The 19,008-nt window shown below is 37.2% G+C and overlaps 1 protein-coding gene across 1 annotated transcript in view; it reads left to right on the top strand.

The window, feature by feature from the left end:
- Positions 1–1,062: 1,062 nt before the first annotated feature.
- TBC1D32 (TBC1 domain family member 32) overlaps positions 1,063–19,008 on the top strand; it is a 118,480-nt gene continuing 100,534 nt past the window's right edge. Inside the window, exons 1-6 of the mRNA XM_016212635.2 lie at positions 1,063–1,178; positions 1,337–1,492; positions 9,153–9,314; positions 14,776–14,953; positions 15,604–15,672; positions 17,638–17,763. Of these exons, the coding sequence (XP_016068121.2) occupies positions 1,338–1,492; positions 9,153–9,314; positions 14,776–14,953; positions 15,604–15,672; positions 17,638–17,763 (690 nt within the window). The 5' untranslated portion in view covers positions 1,063–1,178; position 1,337. The remainder of the gene's footprint in view (positions 1,179–1,336; positions 1,493–9,152; positions 9,315–14,775; positions 14,954–15,603; positions 15,673–17,637; positions 17,764–19,008) is intronic.

The following is a 19,008-nucleotide window of genomic DNA, read 5'->3' as shown; positions in this document are numbered from 1 at the left end:
AGTTTTATAGCCTCACCCACTCATAACGTTACAAGTGCGCGCAGTCTGCTAGTATGTTTTTTTTTTTTTTTCTTAATGTAGTAGTGAAGCGATCAAAATTAAGCAAATATTTTACCAAGAAACATGCTGCTCGGGCTAGCAAAGACATAGGCTTTTGGCCTGGAAGTGAAAACACAGACATCGGAGTCCATCGACTCTGCTGACACGCGGAGTCTGTCAGGCGCTGGGCGGGAAGGAAACTGCGAGGAAGGAAACTGCGAGGCCGGTACGGGAGCTGACTGCCGCGGAGCCGCTGTTCAGTAGCCTGGGGCTGGGCTGGTCCGCCGTAGCCGGACATGACCGTGGTCTGGGGATTCATCTCGACTGAAAACTGGACGAGGAAACACGACTACCCGCTGCAGCTTCCTGCAGAGGGGGCTTTACATTCGGCGTCTCAGGGGGTCTCTCTAAGGGCCAAGGCTGCCTCATACTTTAAGGTCAACCTCTGGTCCCCTCGACGGGCCGCTCGGACCCCCCGCCGCCGCCCGCCGGCTTCTCCGGGCCCTCGCGTCCTCTAACTCACTAAGCACCGGGCGCTCCGCTCGCAGGCTCCTGTCCTCCACCCGTCCGGCTCGGTCCGCTTCTCTGGTGAGACGGCGATCCCGCGTCCCCACACGCCGCGCAGCCCTCCAGCACAGCCCTTCACGGCCCGGTTGCACGCTGTCCCTTCCTTCGTCCGTCCGGTTGAGGGCGCCCCTCCCGGGTTCTCGGCGAGCGCTCGGGACGGGCGGGACTCGCCGTTGGAGGGAAACAGCTCGGCAGCGCTTCAGTACCATTCGCACTTCAATGGAGGCCTTTCAGGCAACTCTCGGGTTCATCTCTAGTTTCTCCCTTTTACTGACCCTCTTCCTTCGCACTCTTTCCCCTCCCGCCGACCATCCCAGGGGAGGGTGTGCGAGGGCACCCAGCTCTCCACGAACCCCGCGGGTCCCCTACCGGCACCCCCTCCCGCCTAGGAAGCAACGCCGACGTGCTGACGTCACGCGTAGCGCCGACGTCCCGCCGTCAGCCCCGCCCATCAGAGCCTCGGGAGATCTGGGTTTTGCGGTTACGTGCGGGCACCTTGAGCTCTGTGGGTACTGAAGACGAGCGGGAACGGGTACGGAAGGCGGGGCCTCGCGGACCCCTGCTTCCCCAAAGTAAGGAAGCTCGCTTTCCCCAGCGAGGGCCCACCCCAAAGCGCTTGCCGCGGTCTCCGGGGAACGGCGCGGCGCGGGGCGGGCCGGCGGGGGCGCGCGTGCGCAGCGCGCAGCGTTGGCTCGGACCCGGATTAACGGCGCCGCGCTGATTCCGACAGGATGGCTCATCTGCCCCGCGAGGAGCCCGCGGCGCTGCCGGCGATGCTGAGGCAGCTGTTCCAGAGCGTGAAGGAGAAGATCACGGGCGCGCCGTCCCTGGAGTGCGCCGAGGAGATCCTCTTGCGTCTGGAGGAAACTGATGAAAATTTTCACAAGTAAACTTGCTTTTGATGTCTTAAGCAAACGACCCAGCAGACACAGCAAAGTGAAAATGTACTTGGATAAGAAAATGTGCACTTGATTTTTGTTAAAATAGCACCCAAGTTGGAGGTTCATTATTTCATTTATCCGAATACCGAGTTTATTTATGTATTCTTTCCTTATTTCCCAAAGCATCCGCTTGCTTTGTTTTACTGCCACACCAACGTACCCTAACCCTCCATTATTTTTCTCCTGAGCTTCACAGACCTTAATTATAAGTTATCCATGTTCTTTTAGGAGCACTTATTTCAGAGTATTACTGTCACTATACAAAAACCGTTGCGTTTCAAAGACTCTCGTTCTTCGCTGCCCCGATGCGTCAGTGGCCGCGCCGGGTGTCCCTCAGGCGGCCTGCGGGGCGCTGGCGCCAGGTTACTGCCTCCCCGGACGGCTCAGCCTTCCGTGAAGGGAAGGCACCTGCTCGGGGCCCGCGGTGCGCGCGGGACAGGCGGCCTGCGGGGCGCTGGGGCCAGGTTACTGCCTCCCCGGACGGCTCAGCCTTCCGTGAAGGGAAGGCACCTGCTCGGGGCCCGCGGTGCGCGCGGGACAGGCGGCCTGCAGTGCAGACGCCAGGTTACTGCCTCCCCGGACGGCTCAGCCTTCCGTGAAGGGAAGGCACCTGCTCGGGGCCCGCGGTGCGCGCGGGACAGGCGGCCTGCAGTGCAGACGGCTTTGGGCTGGGAAGCAGTAGCGGCAGGCAGTTTAATGAGAAAGGTACCATTTCAGGTAAATCTTGAAGGATAGGTGTTTTTCTTTTGATTTGACTCATAATTTAAGCCACTGAAAAGTTTACTGCTGGGTGTCTCAATTTAGTAGTAGTAGTGGTATTAATTTAGTGTGTGCATTTTATTTTCATCTTACAGAGATGACATTTTCATTTTTTTCTTTTTACGTTAACCTTTACTGACTTTTGGGTGTCCTGAAGTTATCTTTATCTGAAACTCCTACTCATTTCATATATGGGCATCAGGGACCCTGGAGCTCTTTAAGATTTTATGCAGCAGTTTGTGTTTGCTTACAGTTTTATGGGGTAAGCATATACTTTTTCATCAGATTCTCAAGGGAGTCTTAAAAGTGTGGAAGGAATTTTTGTTACTGTGGAGTTTCTAATTTCATTAGTGTTTCTGGTTATACATATGGTTCTTTTTGTATTTCCATGATTTTCTTGTTCATTTCTTCATTAAATCCACTACTAATAGCTGTTATTGGATCTTAATTTCTGCTCTTTATTTTTTTTTTCTTTGTGGGAAACTTTTAAAACTTATGTAATGAATGCTTAGCTCATTTAATTTGCAGCTTTTCTTGTTTTGAATGTAAGCATTTAAGGCTACACAATTGCCTATAAGTATTGCTTTAGCTGTGTCAGTTTTAAAATGCTTTTTTTCAAGCTAAGCATGGATCATTTCGGTTTTTCTCAGCAGTCTAACAACTGTTATAATAATGTAAGTTACTCTTCTTCAGCAGTTCATTAGATAGGTTAAATGCCTGCTGATTAACTTGCATAGTTAATATTTACTGTTTACTGAAGAGATTTACTTGTGGCCAACCTAAATCAATCCAGACACACTCAAATTATAACTAATGTGTAGTCTTAAAAGTAAGATTTATAATCCTAACAGTAGTTGAGTAGTTTGTAGTGTTAAAAGTATAGGTAGTAAAATTCATGTGTTAGCTGCACTAGCCTGAGATCTGTGTCTTAGGAGGAAGGAATCTTTATGTAGGAGAAGAAAGTGGGAGGAGATTCTTGTCTTTGGTATTTTCATAGAATCTTACAATCTCAGAGCTGGAAGAGATCTCATATTTTCTCTTGCCTTTTTGTTCAGTGCCTTAACATTAAATGTTCTTGAGTCACTTAGGTATGTATTGCTTCCCAAAGTGTTTCATACTTAAGAATATCTGTCCTTCCATCTCCACTAACAGAACATTGCTTCCTTAAATCCATCTGCTGTTGTCATGGTATTAGCAAGAAAAATAATCTCATTAAACAGACTTACAGGGGAAGCTGGTGTTTATAGTCCATTGGCATTTTTGTAAGAAAATGATTGTTAAGGTAATTGAGTCCATAGTGATGGAATTTCAGGTAGTATAGTAAAGTGGGGGAAAATGTAGTCATTTGGGGAGAAATTGCAGTGTAAGCAGTATAGCCCATCTGGTGATTTGCCCCATAGGGCAGCTGCCCTAAACTATCTCTGCTTTCCAGAGCCTCTTCTATTTTTCTACTGCAAACTGTTCACATTCTCTAGAAGACCCATTTTCCCCCTTTTCTCTAACAGTGGCAACAGGATTTGAGGCCTGTGGGAGGGGAGGGAGGCAGGGAAGAGGATATTGCTTTCATTATGTGTGCATGTGTTGTGGAAATTTTTATTCTTGGACTGGCCCCCTATAAAACAAACAGCCCTGGTTTTAATCAGTTGAAGGCCATTTAAAAAAATACTGGTAAATCAAAATTTCCTGGGGCCTGGCAGAGGAGGAGTGGTAGAGGCTGGGCCTTGGTGTTTTTGAAAAAGCTCCCTAGGTGATTCTGATATGCAGCCAGGGTCAATTTACTTGCATTTCAGTGATTATTGTATTACAGTAGTCCCCTCTTATCCCAGGAGGACACATTTCAAGACCTCCAGTGGGTTTCTGAAATCTAGGAGAGTATCAAACCCGATATATACTGTTTTTTCCTATTCATACAAAACTTTTCACTTAAAGGAAGCACTTTATTAAAGGTTTCCTTTTGGCACATCTGAATTGCCAGCATCACTACTCTTGTGCTTTGGAATCATTATGAAATAAAATTAGGTTTACTTAACCCAAGCATTGTGATACCTCTACAGCTAATCTGATAACTGAGGTGGCTAAGTGACTAATGAGCAGGGAGCCTATACAGCATGGATATGCTGGACAAAGGAATAATTTATGTTTAGAGAGGGACAGAGCAGGAAGGCAAGAGATTTCGTCATGGCTTAATCTAAAGCTTATTGGTTATTGTTTATTTCTTTTTTTGTTGTTTTTTAAATGGAATTTTTCATTTAATATTTTTGGACAACAGTTGACTATGGGGTAAATGAAACTGGAAAGAGAAACCACTAATGGAGAGCTGCTGTATAGTTTTACTTTTTAAAAAAATACTTACCAACCCTAATGATTGTAACCCTGTCTCTGGTATTTTTGGTTTGATATGGAAGGAACACAGTAATATTTGTTGAATTGGGTTTATTCTTTGTTTTACAGAAGAATCTACCAGTGACTTTAAATTAGTGAACTTTGGTGTGTTTAAGTGTTAACTTCAAGAAAACATTCATCATGTAAAGTGCTATCCCTTTATAGAGAAATTGCTAATAAATATATGTGTGCTTCCATAATTAATGAATGCATTTTTAATGTTTACCATGATTCAGAAGTTTTACCTTTGACCAAAAGGTTGTAGGTGATGTAAAATACTCATTCTTTGTTTTTGACATAGCCTTTTGTATACTAATATGATATATGGTTAAGTTTATCATATAGTAAATCCTATGATTCTGAAATATCTGTTTTAAGAATTCCAAATATAAGCATTATAATTCATAGCTTACACTAATAAAACATCTTTTTAAAACATACCATTACTGATAACTTTTTTCTATATATGATTGAAAAAGTTCTTGTTTATTTAAATAGCTAAGAGGATGATTTCCTGAAACAAACTGATACTAGACTTTTTTAAATGTTATATCATAACAGTAACCTCTGTATCTGCATATTTTGATATAAACATTTAAAAAATGTTAGAAATTCATCATGGAACAAATTTAAATTTTCTTGTAAAATCTAGGTAATAAAGCTGTATAAAAAGAATAGAAAAAGTGAATGTTCTTTCACTCAACTTTGTAAATTGTTTTCTATGTAAATGTGAAAAAATTCACATTTATTAGTAGTAAAGCAAAATGATCAGGCACATTGCTGTGTATTTCAGTTGAGCTGCTTCTGAAATGTGATAAGGTCAACACGTTTCTCCTTAGCATCAAACAACTGTCCTCTTGGGTTTTAATGTCCCCCGTTTTAGGAATATTTGGAGAAAGATCTTCTGCATTTATTTGGTAATAGTGTCATTGAATCAAAATTTTTATTTTTGCTTATTAAATTATTTTTAAGGTAACAAGGTTAGTCAAATATATGTATAGTGTATTTGGTGAGAAAAGTGTCAGAGTATAAGAAAAAACTATCTGTAATAAGTTTTTGCATTAGGATTAACATCACCATTAAGTAGTAGTGGGAAACTGAAATTTAGCAAAGTCAGCTATTATATCTAAAGTTGCCAGATTGCTCAGTGTGAGATGTAGGACTTAAACCTGATACAAAGCTATAATATTATAATCTCGATCTTCCCAGCACAATTAGAATGTTAAGTCTGAAAATGTTAATATGGAAGATTCAGCTAAAAATAAATCTGAAAAGAAAGGACCTACATAGTATTAGAATTCACTTAAATTAATCCTAGTAAGGATCCTCTAAAGTAAGTTATTAAAAAATATATCTATTTTTGAGGCAAGTTTTGTATTTCTTTTTACAGTACTGTAAAAAGTACTGCAGATGACATGCCAATAAGTGAATTTATACTGTTGTCAAGGATATAAAGAATATGTAAATCTGGGTTTAGATACAGTCAGGAGCCAAGCATAGGATAAGGCAGGTCACATGACTATATACAAAACAATGTTTTGAGTGCTAATAGAGAGGGGCAAAATACTGTTGGGGCTTGGGAGAGGAAGAATATCAGGTTTTGGGGAACTAGGAAAGGTTTTATAATGAGTTAGAATTTTAGGTTGCAGAAGAAGATCCTACTTAAGAAGAGTTGGTAAAACATTCTAAATGGATGAAATATTATCAAAGGTATTGGGAAAACAAAACATGGAGACTGTTGGGCATGTATGAGGGGTAGTAATGAGACATATCTGGTAAGATAAATTGGGGTCTAAGAGGGCTTTAAGTGTCAATGACAAAATGTATCTTAAATTTAATAATATTGATAGTAATTATAGCTAGCACTTACTGTTAAGTTTATGCCAGGCTGTGTGTTAGATACAGGGCATATATTATCGTGAATCTTTTAATGATTTCCATGACACATGCTTTTCCTATTTTGTAGATGAAAAAAACCCTGAAGCCTAGAGAGGATATTTAATTTGGGCAGCCTCACACAGCTATTAAATGGGGGAGATAAAATTAAAAACTCATTCTACGTGATTCCTAAAATAATGACAGGACCTGTTTATTCTGTTATTGGGAATGATGTCTGTTCTCTTAATAAAAAAAGTTGCTTAATGCAGAGGATCATGAAATGATACCTATGTATTTTAAATATTTTTAATGTAAATCAACTAAATGTACATTTATTCATTAATATTTTGGGCTAATACTGCTTCTTTGAGTAAGAATCTGTTTATTGGGGTTCTAGGAACCTTAGGCTAGTTTAAAAGCTATCTGAATACAGAATCTGTTTAGATCATTGCTTCTCCAATTATGGTCCTGGTACCATTAGCGTTAGAATCACCTACCTGGGAACTTGTTATAAATGTAAATTCTTGGTCCCCACTGTATGCCTAAGGAATCAAAACTCTGAGAGTGAGACCCAGCAATCTGTTTTTAACAAGTCCTTTAGGTGATTCTAATCCAAGCTATAGTTCGAGAATCACTTATTTATAGGATGAACTAAGAGGGCTCTTACAATTGTTTAGCTAAAGGTGGTGAACATAATCTGGTGGCAGTGGGAAGGAAGAGAAAAGTTGTGGAGGCAGAATTTATAGAATTATAGCTAGCTAATTAGATATGAGATATAATGGAGAAGATTGTTATTACTGCTTTTTGAGGCTATTCACAAGTATCTGATTGAAGGATGGTACCATTAACAAGATATATGTTAGGAAGGTGGTTTGTGAGAGGGTGGGTAGGATGATAGACTTTGGTTTAGGTTATGCTGATTGATATGGTAAAAGAACATGAAGTAGCCTTGTCCAGCACATACAGATCTGGCATTCTGGAGGGGCATTTTGGCTGAAAAAAGAGCTAAAGAAGTCACCTGTTTATATTATTGAATCTGAAGTTGAAGCTATGGGAGTAGAGAATACATTTGCTAAACTCCTTTTTAAAAACATCTGGTAGTTTATAATGACAAAGTAAGTTTTTGTCCACTGCCTCCTTAATTTAAAAGAGTGGGTTGAAGTAGTTTGGGTCACTGCCAAGCTACAGATTAGAAAACCGAGACTTTCCCAGGGTCACATAGGTAGGGTGGTAGAGCTGGAGCTGATGGTCAGGACTTTTTACTATGAGCTTGTACTTTTGCTATTGTACCACGTGGCTTCATGTCAGATATTTCTACTTGCCTTTTGAGATCTGCGCTATGGCAGGCCTGGAAAACTACTGAAGCAGCCATGGGGATTCTAGGAAACAGTGATGTGCTCAGAGCTGAGGAGAAATGGGCAGGGCAGGAAATCTCAATCAAAAGCAGTTAAAATTGAAAATGAAATCCTTTGGTTACCTGGGAAAGGTGGCTGTTCTTTAGAGCACATTCATAATTTAATAAATATTAGACTGAAGACTATATACTGGATACCATGATGGACTCATAATTATGGGAAGAAAATTATTCAGGTTCTCCTTGATCTCCTGTACTGCATATATGCAAGCTCTTACACAGTGATATATTCAAACTGAAAGTCTTGAACATAGTGGCATTTACAAAATGGACCATCCTAAATTATCTTTGTCATTTGAGAGACCACAAAAACTCCAACCTTTCTAAATCATGGTATTAATTATAATCATTGCTCTTTATTTTCAGTAAACATGTTTCATAAAATAATTATCTTGCTTTAGAACTCTTAACCTTTCATATTTGCTGTATTGTCTGAGTTTGCAAACTAATTTTAATGCTATCATGAGCCTAACAGTATGAAGGAAAATACAGTATATTGGATTGTCTGAGATACTTCTCTGTGTAAACAGAAAAGAGCTGATAAGGTGGAATTTAGGTCAGTTACAACTTTTTTTTTTTTTAATATATCTTTATTGATTTCAGAGAGAGGAAAGGAGAGGGGGTGAGAGAGAGAAACACCAATGATGAGAGAGTCATTGATCAGCTGTCCAGCCTGCAACCTGGGCATGTGCCCTGACCGGGAATCGAACCCCGATCGCCTGGATCCTAGGTTGACGCTCAACCACTGAGCCATGCCCGGCCGGGCACAACTTTCAAAATATACACAAACCTCTTCTAATGATTGGAACTTAACTTTTTCCTACTTATTCTTGCACAGTTGCTGTTATTCTAGCCTGGTTTTCCTCATCAGCTTGAATAATTATAAGAATCTTTAACAACTGCTTTCCCTTTCCCTTTCCCTTAATATGCATTACACATTAAAAATTGGAGCATTAAAAAAATGAAAAGACTCCTAACTTACTAAGGGTTGGGTTGGTCCTGAAATTTGTCCCACTGGGTATATTGTTAATTGGGATGAATAACTAATTTAATTCTACTTTAAGGTAAGAAATCTGAATATGTTACCAATCTTTCTGTGCTAACACTTTTTCTGGATGTGGTTAACAAGTTCATGATATTTACTGCATTTCTTTTTTAAATATTTGTTTCAGCTATGAATTTGTGAAATACCTTAGACAGCATATATGCAACACTTTGGGGTCTATGATTGAAGAAGAAATGGAAAAATGGACATCTGATCAGAATCAGGGTGAGGAATCTGGCTATGACACAGTTGTACAACATGTTACTAAAAGAACTCAGGAATCTAAAGAGTGAGTATGCCCACAATAATATTTTAAAATAATTTTTCTCTCAACAGGGCTCCTTGAAACCACCCCTAACCTATGACCCCCGCAGTCTATTTCCCTCATAGCAGCCAGAATGATTTCTTGAAACAGTGAGTCAGATTGTGCCTCTCCTCCACATAACACTTTCCAAAGGCTTCTCATCTCATTCACAGTAAAATCCAGTTTCTTCTGTAGCCTACAAGGCCCACCATAGCCTTCTGCTGCCTCGGCTGCCTCATTTCTTATCATCTGCCCTCTGCCATTGCTCCAGCCACACTGGCCTTGTTCTTTCCCAAACAAGCCAAGGGGTTTGTCCTCAGGTTGCTTCTGCTACCCTTTTCCTCAGGGTGACTGACTACTTCGCTTTTCTTTAATAGACTTTATTTTTTAGAGCAGCTTTAGGTTCATAGCAAAATTGAGCAGAAGGTACATATTTCTTTTCCCTGTACCCCCTGCTCCTATACAGGCATAGACTTCTCCATTATCAACATTCCTCATGAGAGTGGTACATTTGTTTCAATTGAACCTACATTGATGAATCATTTTAAAAAATGTATCTTTATTGGTTTTAGAGAGGAAGGGAGAGGGAGGGAGATAGAGAGAGAAAAACATCAACGATGAGAGAGTCCGTGATCGGCTGCCTCAATGTGCATGCCTCCCACAGGGGATCGAGCCTGCAACCCAGGCATGTGTCTTGACCGGAAATCGAACCGTGCTGTTCTGGATTATAGGTCGATGCTCAACCGCTGAGTCACACCAACTGGGTTTATTCAATTAATTTTAATTCCATAGATCATTAGGATATCAGAGCTGGGAGATACCTCAGAAATCATTTGCTCTAAGCCCCTCATTTTATAGGCCCAAGTAGGCAAATTAAGTACCTGTCCAGAGTGGTACAGCTATTTGATATTGGAATCCAATTTGAAGCCTTTCTCTCTCATAGTTACCTTTTGAGGGGGCACTTTTCAGTGTATGATACCCTGAAAGAATACTGTGCTTTTTACAGTTACCTGTGTTCTTGACTACCTGTTAATCCACTCTAGATTCCTAAGGGCCAGAACTGTGTGGTAGATGCATGTCTGACCTTCAACCCTGTATAAGTGTTCTAATGTTTATGCACAGGGGTGCGCAAAAGTAGGTTTACAAATAATACAAATAAATAATACAATGATTAATAAATAAGTAATACAATAATAAACTTCCGCTTACTCACAACTATAAACCTACTTTTGCCCACCCCGTATGTTTGTTGTTCATTGCTTGCCTGTCTTTCTGGCCTAACAGAAGGTGGGCAACAATATAATTTTTGCTTTTTTTGGTCCTTAAAAACTATATCTTTTGACTAAAAAGGTCATGAGGTGGAAAGAAAGCCTTGAAAGTAAGCTGAGTGGATTCCATAGACATTAGGGAGCCACCCTTGGTTCTTGAGCAGTGGGACAGCATGATCAAATGCCTGACTCTCACGAAGTACAGTCTAATACACAGCAGTAACAGAGATGAAAGATTTGAAGTTTCCTTCTCATATTTAAGCTCAACTTCTTAGGTACTCCTCATTTTAGTTATCTTTCAACCCTTGACATATGATTGATGATTGAAGGTCTGTCGTGCTTATTAGTGCAGCTCTATTCTTTTTTTTTTTTTTAAATACATCTTTATTGACTTCAGAGAGAGGAAAGGAGAGGGAGAGAGAGAGATAGAAACATCAATGATGACAGAGTCATTGATCGAGCCCGCAACCTGGAAATGTGCCCTGACTGGGAATCAAACCCTGATCGCCTGGATCCTAGGTCGATGCTCAACCGCTGAGCCATGTCCGGCCGGTCCAACTCTATTCTTTAGCTTCTAATTCTTAGGGTAGCTAGCATACTAGTGATATCTAATGTTAAAAATTGCCCTTTGAAGCTAGGTGTCAATGAATTTCTAAAAATTCTAATAGAAATCTCACATAACTTTTATGTACAGTAAAAACCTTTTAAATTTAGATCCTACAAGTTTATTTTTTGGTGATGATTTGGACACTGACATTTGCATTGTTGTTTTTTTTAAAAAAATATATCTTTATTGATTTCCGAGAGAGGAAAGGAGAGGGAGAGAGAGAGATAGAAACACCAATGAGAGAGAGTCATTGATCGAACCCATAACCCGGGCATGTGCCCTGACCGGGAATCGAACCCTGATTGCCTGGATCCTAGGTCAACGCTCAACTGCTGAGCCACGCCCGGCCAGGCTGCATTGTTAGTTCTATTCTCTGGACTTGGCTGTACATGATGTCTCTAGGTGCCTTTTGCATCTGGTTTCTCTCCATGCTGGGCGATCATGATTGCTTCCTATGTAGTTTGAAGGCAGGTGTTGAAGCTTTGAATACAGCTCTTCTTTCCAGTATTAGAAAACTTGGAATATATACCTGAATCTTATATTACCTATTGTATGTTAAAGCATTAAATCTGATTTATTTTTAAATAAACTTTTGTAACTTTGGACAGGACCTCTTCCTTTTTGGACAACTGATTATATTATTTAAATAAATATGTTATTGCACAAAATGAGAGTGTACAGCTACTAGTAAATTTAGCAAGTTTAAACCACTAATACATAGTAAAGCCATAGAAATTAAGATTTCTTATATCTTGATTTGTAGAAAAAACAAGAACTGGAGTTATCTGCATTTTGTAGTGATATTATAATTCCTACTAGTCTATTTTGGGCAGTATTATTAAACTTATTCTAAATGGAGTACTACAGTTTTTTATTAGTCAGAAAGTGAAAGCATTTTAACGCTAAGAGCAAAGTTTTACATGCGATTATTAGGAAATTACTTTTTATCTCTGGGTAAGCCATTTAACTTTCTTGTGTTTTAGTTCATCCATGTGTAAAAATTAATACAATAATAATTACTTCACAAAGACTTTAAATGTCTTAATGAATGTTTGTCTTCTGCTTTGTGAACATGGATGAAAGATTTTAAGTTGTACAGAGTGTTATTTTCTCTCAGTATTTTTTTGTGGTTCTTTAGAAATTACTTAGGGCTAATATGGCAACAGTGCATCTATTAACATTTTTACTATAATAATTACAAATTACTTTCCTAATTAAGCATTTTCATATCTAGATTTCCACATGGAAGAATTCATTTGTAGGATCTGTCATATATTACTCATGCATATAAGTAAAAGTACTCACTATGCAGATTTTTATTGTTAATTGATGTTTTTTATTCACTGCCTCTTACAGTTTTTTTAACTTTAGACTTCTTTCAGCATGAAGGAATCTTGTCAGTGGTGTCCATATGCCACCCTGTATCTGTTTTTCCTTGGTTTTTTCAAAACTGCAGTGGCTACTATTCAGTTCTTGTTTATTGAACTTTTGATTGAGGGTATGGCTCTCTAGTCTGTTTTTTAAAAATTATTATTCTCATCTCTTTCTGTGGCCAGTTTGCTGATTCTTCTTGCAAAGAATTCATGTTGGTGGTTCCAAAAACGTCTGGAGTAAACATGTCTAAAATGAGACATACATTTTCTATGGATTTTAATTACTCTTATTTTTCCCCTGTAACTCATTGAGATTTACTTTTATATTTCTTCATTAAATTGCCATATTGTAAGTTTTAAGGGGACAGGACTTTATGTTATATACCTAACTGCAAAGGAGTATAGTTTAATTCTATGCCCAGCTATAATTCATTTCCTGTGGAAGGAGAGAGCAGCTTTTGGTAGATAGCTAATAATTGCTTCCAGAGCATTGTTGTGATTTCCTATTTCTTGCTGCTCAGAATTTTTAGAGGAGGAAGCTGGGGCCTCCTGGCTCACTTTTCCTATATATACTTCACCAGTTAGTCTAATGAGTATCCTAGGATTCCTTCTTGTTTTCTATATCTCTTTATTTTAAACTTGGATCTTCTCTGGACTCTCTCATCTCTATAGCAGTTTTCTTATGTGTGTTTCCATTGTTTTGTTTCTAATCTAGTCTCATCTTTTAAAAGTATTTTCTTGTTTTCTCATAATTTCTGGGGATTTAAAAATATATACATATATAACTATATGTATTATATTAATTTATTTATAGTTACATAATATGTAAATCATATTGTTAAATAATATGACTAATATATAAGTATATTTTAAATTATATATAGAAATTACACATATTTAATAATATATAATTTATATCATATATATTTTTAAACCTTAACTTGAAAATCTCAGTCTACTATTTCTATCCAAATCCCCCAGCATGGTTTTATTGCTTTTATGAGAGAGAACCTTACTTATCCTTCCTTTGATTTATGCAGTTACAATGACTCATTAACCAGAAATATAAAAAAGGAAAGTTTCTATGCTTATTTTCTTAATTTATTACCAATATTATAGTGATAAACAATAAATATTTGTATTGTGCTTTATATTTATGAAGAACTTTGAGAGATATAGTCTCAATTATTTCTTGCTATACCCATGTGAAATAGGTCAGCTAGATTGTATTCTTTCTATCTCATTTGTTGTTGAGGAAAATGAGACTTATTTATGATGACAGAGCTGGTAGGTAAAGTAGTCAGGATTCTAATTCAGGTTTTCTGACTCTAAATTTAGTACTTTACTCACTATGTTTATTTAAATCTTTATTTAAATATATATGAAACTTAGAAATTTAAATGGTTCAGGTCACATATTCCTCATTTGTAAAGTAAAGGGGTGGACTAGATTATTTTACAGTCCCATTTAGCCCTAAAATTCTATTTCTAGTGTATTGCAGATCACAGTCTAATATAAACATGGATGCTTGAGATTTTGCATTTAATAAATGGGGAAATTATTATAAGTTCTTTTTGAGAGTTTTAGATCCATAGAGCTGAATGGGATTGTAGAAGCTATCCAGTTTAAATCCGTACTAATTTCAGGAATCTCTTTTCTGACAGCCCTGACAGTGGGTTCTCTAACCTCTATTGAAAAGACTCACTGATAGCTTAACTCTTATTTAAGTCTAAGTTGTGGTTACAGGTGCCTGTAGATATAAAGAATAGGCAAGGGGTAAGGGAAGGAAAGGAAATAGAGGGATGACAGAGGAAAAGAGAAGTAAAATATGAACATGTAAAATAGGCTGTGTTTTGGTCGTATGATATTAACAGTTGATTTTATTGCTAATTACTGGAATCCATGCCGCTGGAACATCTTGCTGTAGATTCTGTTAATTTTACTACATTGGTCATATAACCAGATGAAAAAAACCTTCAAAAAATATGTTGTTTGGATAAACTACTAATTTTTATTGTAGTCATGTGAATTTGGTTGTGCCATGTGTTCTTTAAGAAAAACTTACTTAGATTTTTTCTGTTTTAGAATTGTGTTCTTAAAGGGATTTTACAGAAAAATAGTCAGGTAGTTTAATTTAGTTGAATGTTTTAATTTGTGCTAATAGTCTTTCTCTTACTGAGACTGCTTTAAATTTAAAGATACAAAGAAATGATGCATTCTCTGAAGAACATCATGATGGTAGTGGTGGAATCCATGATTAACAAGTTTGAAGAAGATGAGACGCAAAGTCGAGAGAGGCAGAAAAAAATCCAAAAGGAGAAAAGCCATAGTTACTGCACAGACAATTGCTCTGATAGTGATTCATCGTTCAATCAGGTGTGTTTATTTTGTATTTATGTCTTGAAATAGTGTTTAATAAACACTAGCTTCAATGAATTCTTTATTAGCCAGATTATTTTTCTGCTTTCTAGTTTTAAGATTCAGAAGAAAAATAAACAGTAAAATAACCTAATATTAAAGATTTAGTCCATGAAATAACATCTCCTAGAATTAATGTTCAGTGAGTGATTACATTATATCTGAGGCATGGAGAAAGGCTGAGGAAAAGTACAGGAAAGAAAAGGAACAAAAGTTCAAGCAGCATTGTAATTATGCCTAGGGTACTATTAGTGCCTTCTTGTTTGTGTTGTCTTATCTTTCAGTATTATTCATCTCACATTTCTGGCTATAAAACATTTTGGCTTTACGTATGTTGAGTCTTATTATGTTCTACACATTGCAGTTGCTCAGCAAACAATAATAGTTTCATTTGCATGAACATACATTGTTTGGGACATTTAGCTCCTATTTAAATGCCTTGGGAAACAAAAATTTTGTGTTTGCTGCCAAATCAAAATAGATCATCCCCTTCTCTTGTTCAGAATGCATTTTTATTTTTTTTGCTTGGAATTATATTTAAAAATCATTTATAGCAGTACTTCTGAAAGTCTACTGAATAAATGACTGTTCTCTCAACTGTGTTACAGAGTTACAAATTTTGTCAAGGAAAATTGCAATTGATTTTAGACCAGTTGGATCCAGGGCAGCCTAAAGAGGTAAGTTTAAAGGATAGATGTTAAGTACATATGTATGTATGATTATAATCAGGAGCAGCTGGGCTGTTTCTTTTGGAGACAGTCTTTATTATTATGGCAATGCTAGCCTGATGGGCCTGCTAGACTTAGTCTTGAAATGAAAGGTCTCTAAGGAAGGCACTCCTTAGAGAACAGTCATGGTTTGTAGAGGAAATTTTTATTTCTAGCTTCAATTTTGAAGGGCTGAAGTTATGAACAGTTTTCCCCCAAACTGTTGTTTTACTGTTGCTTTGTATATGATATTTTAATGATTTCCTTGAAGAAAAATTCCATTTAATGTTCTTTCTATTTCTGGAAAATGTGAGCAACTTTGACAAATATTCATTTAGTAGAAAAAGGATTTGAAAGAAGCAATTCTATTGAATTGTACCTGTTTATATTTTAAAAGTTTGTATAAATTACTGTTTATGAAGTATTGTTTCATTTGAAAATCAAGCTGAAATAGAAGATATGATAGGATTTTGTAGTACCTAAGACTCTTGTGTGTCTTGCCATTTGTTCTCCATGAATGGTTGATTTACTCCCACTGATTTTCTAAAAAGTCACAGAATAATAATTTTTTTCCTTCTCAGCATTTTGCATTCTGATATATTTTTTAGGTTCTCAGAAAACAATATTTCAAAAGATATTGCAATGGGATTTGAATTTTATGTGATAACAACCTTATTGTGTTTAGTTTAACTGATTATTTGAAAATCTATACTTGTTCAGAAACCTTATTCTACTTTTGTAAGTAGGAAATTCCTTTTTTAAAATTTTTATTGATTTTAGAGAGGAAGGGAGAAGGAGAGAGGGAGAGAGACAAACATCGATGGACTGCCTCCTGTATGTGCCCCAACTGGGTTTGTGCCCTGATAGGGACTCGAACCTGCGACCCTTCAGTACATGGGATGACACTTCAACCAACTGAGCCACATTGGCCAGGGTGCAAGTAGGAAATTCTTAATGGGATTTTTGTTCTAAAAGGTAACTGGAAAGGAGAAATGTTTTTAAAAACTCTTCATAGTTCCCTTAATCTTATCACAAATAAAGTTGTATTGAGAGTTCTTCTTTCATATGAATATATAGACATTTTAAAAATACATGTGTATTCTGTCTTTTTTACCTAAAACTTGACACCCTGACTCAGAGGGTCTGATTTCCTGAGGTCTCGGCTCTTGTCTCTGACTGCTTCCTTTTTCTTTTTTTTTAATCCCTATGCATTAGTTATTTTGGCTGGGAAACAACCAGGTTTTGAGGAGCAGGCTGGCATCAGTGTGTTATTGCTCACTAGGTGGAGAGGGCGTGGGCGAGAAGGTCTCTGCCATTCATAATTGGAGTAGAGCTGTTATCCTCCACTGCTGTCCCTGGGTTACACTCTTCTGAGTGAATTCTGATTGGATTTTGAGAAAAATGATTAAGAAGTAAGCTTTCTGTGGAAATACAGAAATTCAATTTTGCTTCATGCTGCTGAATGGCTCTTTTTCTACCTCAGTGGTTAGAAGGTCAGAAAGTCTGGTGTACCAGCACAAACAAGTATAGATTGTTTTGGGAGAATTTCATATGTTGTGGAGTGGGAGTGCTTCACCATTAAAGCCCTCGAGCTGTAGGCTACCTACTCACGTGGGGAAAGCCTATGGGACCAGTCCATTGGAAAGCCTTGCCCCGGTGGTTCAGTTCTGCCACCATCCTTCCTCCTCTCCCACTTAGGAGATTCTAGGTCACATGTCACACACTTAGTATTTTTATTTTTACCTATTTTTCTCTCTTTAAAAAGTTAGTGTTAAAAATGAGTTCTTAAGAATTGTTTTATCAAAAGACATCTGATTCTCTTCAGTAGTGCCTTTAAAACAATTATCCAGACTTTGCCTTTCAATGTTAAATATTTGGAGAATTGGTCTTATTTTAGCAGCTGAGTATTAATAAAAATCTTTTTTAAAATTATAGGTCAGATATGAAGCCTTGCACATGTTGTGTTCAGCTCCACCATCTGATGTACTGAACTGTGAAAATTGGACCACTCTCTGTGAGAAATTGACAGCATCTCTTTCAGATCCTGACCCTGTGTTTAGTGTAAGGAAATGCTTATAGAAATAGTAAAAATAATTTCTTTTCCTTATCAGAAGAAATGAATATGATACTTTAATTGTAGCTCAAATGTTCATGAAATTTCAGTTCTAGCTTTTAAATTGTCAGAAGTTTTTTAAAAGGAATTCACTTACTATTTCATTATTTGATTCAAAGTATGGTTAATATCATACTTCATTGACAAATTATAGTAGATAGTATTACCTTGTGTATTTTTTTTTAATCTTTTAAAGGGATATCCAAGTATGGGTTATTGTTTTTGAATTAAACTATTTTTAAAAAATTAAAGTGTTTTTGAAAGAATTCATGATATATGAAAATTTGAACGAAAATAATTAATTAAAATTTATTCCAAAGGATTCATAAGAATTATTCTTACACATTAATATGTTTCTTTAGAGATTGCTTAACTGCTTAAAAAGAAAAGTTAGAAAAGTGTAAACTTAAGAGTTAGAAGATAATTGAGGTGAATCATAATGCACTATAGAAAATTCCCCAAATTCTAAAATTATGAAGTCCATAGAGATAAGTGATTGTAAAAAATGATTTGTATATAAGTTCTCAGGAATACTTAGTATATGATTAAGTAAGATGATATTAAAAAGTGCAGTAATTCTTAGCTAATATTTATGATTTGAATTAAGAAAATCCTGACTATATTCTAGGATCACACTTAAATACAAATTAGGTTTTTTAGAGCGTCTTTTCATAATTCATATGTTAGTGAAGAAAAATTTGGCTTTAAAATTGATACAATGTTTCATACAGAATTTTTGAGGCATTAATACAGAGTTAAATATTTTTAACTATTTAATCAATATGTATTGAATACCTACAGTGTGCATCATTCTAGTTTAGATGCTGGGAACACACTGTGTCTGCCTTCATAGAACTTACATTCTAGTAGAGAAGACAGTAAACAAACAGTTATAAAAAAATCTCAATACATTTGTGTGTTAAAATCACTGTTCCATCAATGAAGGTATAATTATATTCTTAAACAAAAGTGGGTTGGAAACAAGTGGTTTCTTATTTTTATAAGGGAGGAAAAGGTGTTTTAATTACCTAATACCTGGATATAGTTCAACCTTTCTAATACCAGAGGGTGATGCAGACTTCTGTAAAACAAAAACAAAAAACAAACCAAAAATTCCAAACTCAATGATCCAAGAATTTCAACGGGGGAAAAACATATTTTAGAGTCACCTTTAATATTTCAAGGCTCTCTAA

The sequence above is a fragment of the Miniopterus natalensis genome, chromosome 5 (assembly GCF_054644295.1).
Source record: "Miniopterus natalensis isolate mMinNat1 chromosome 5, mMinNat1.hap1, whole genome shotgun sequence".
In the NCBI taxonomy this organism is placed as follows: Eukaryota; Metazoa; Chordata; class Mammalia; order Chiroptera; family Miniopteridae; genus Miniopterus; species Miniopterus natalensis.
Note: the sequence above shows the minus strand (reverse complement) of the source record. Positions and strands in the feature narration are given on the sequence as shown.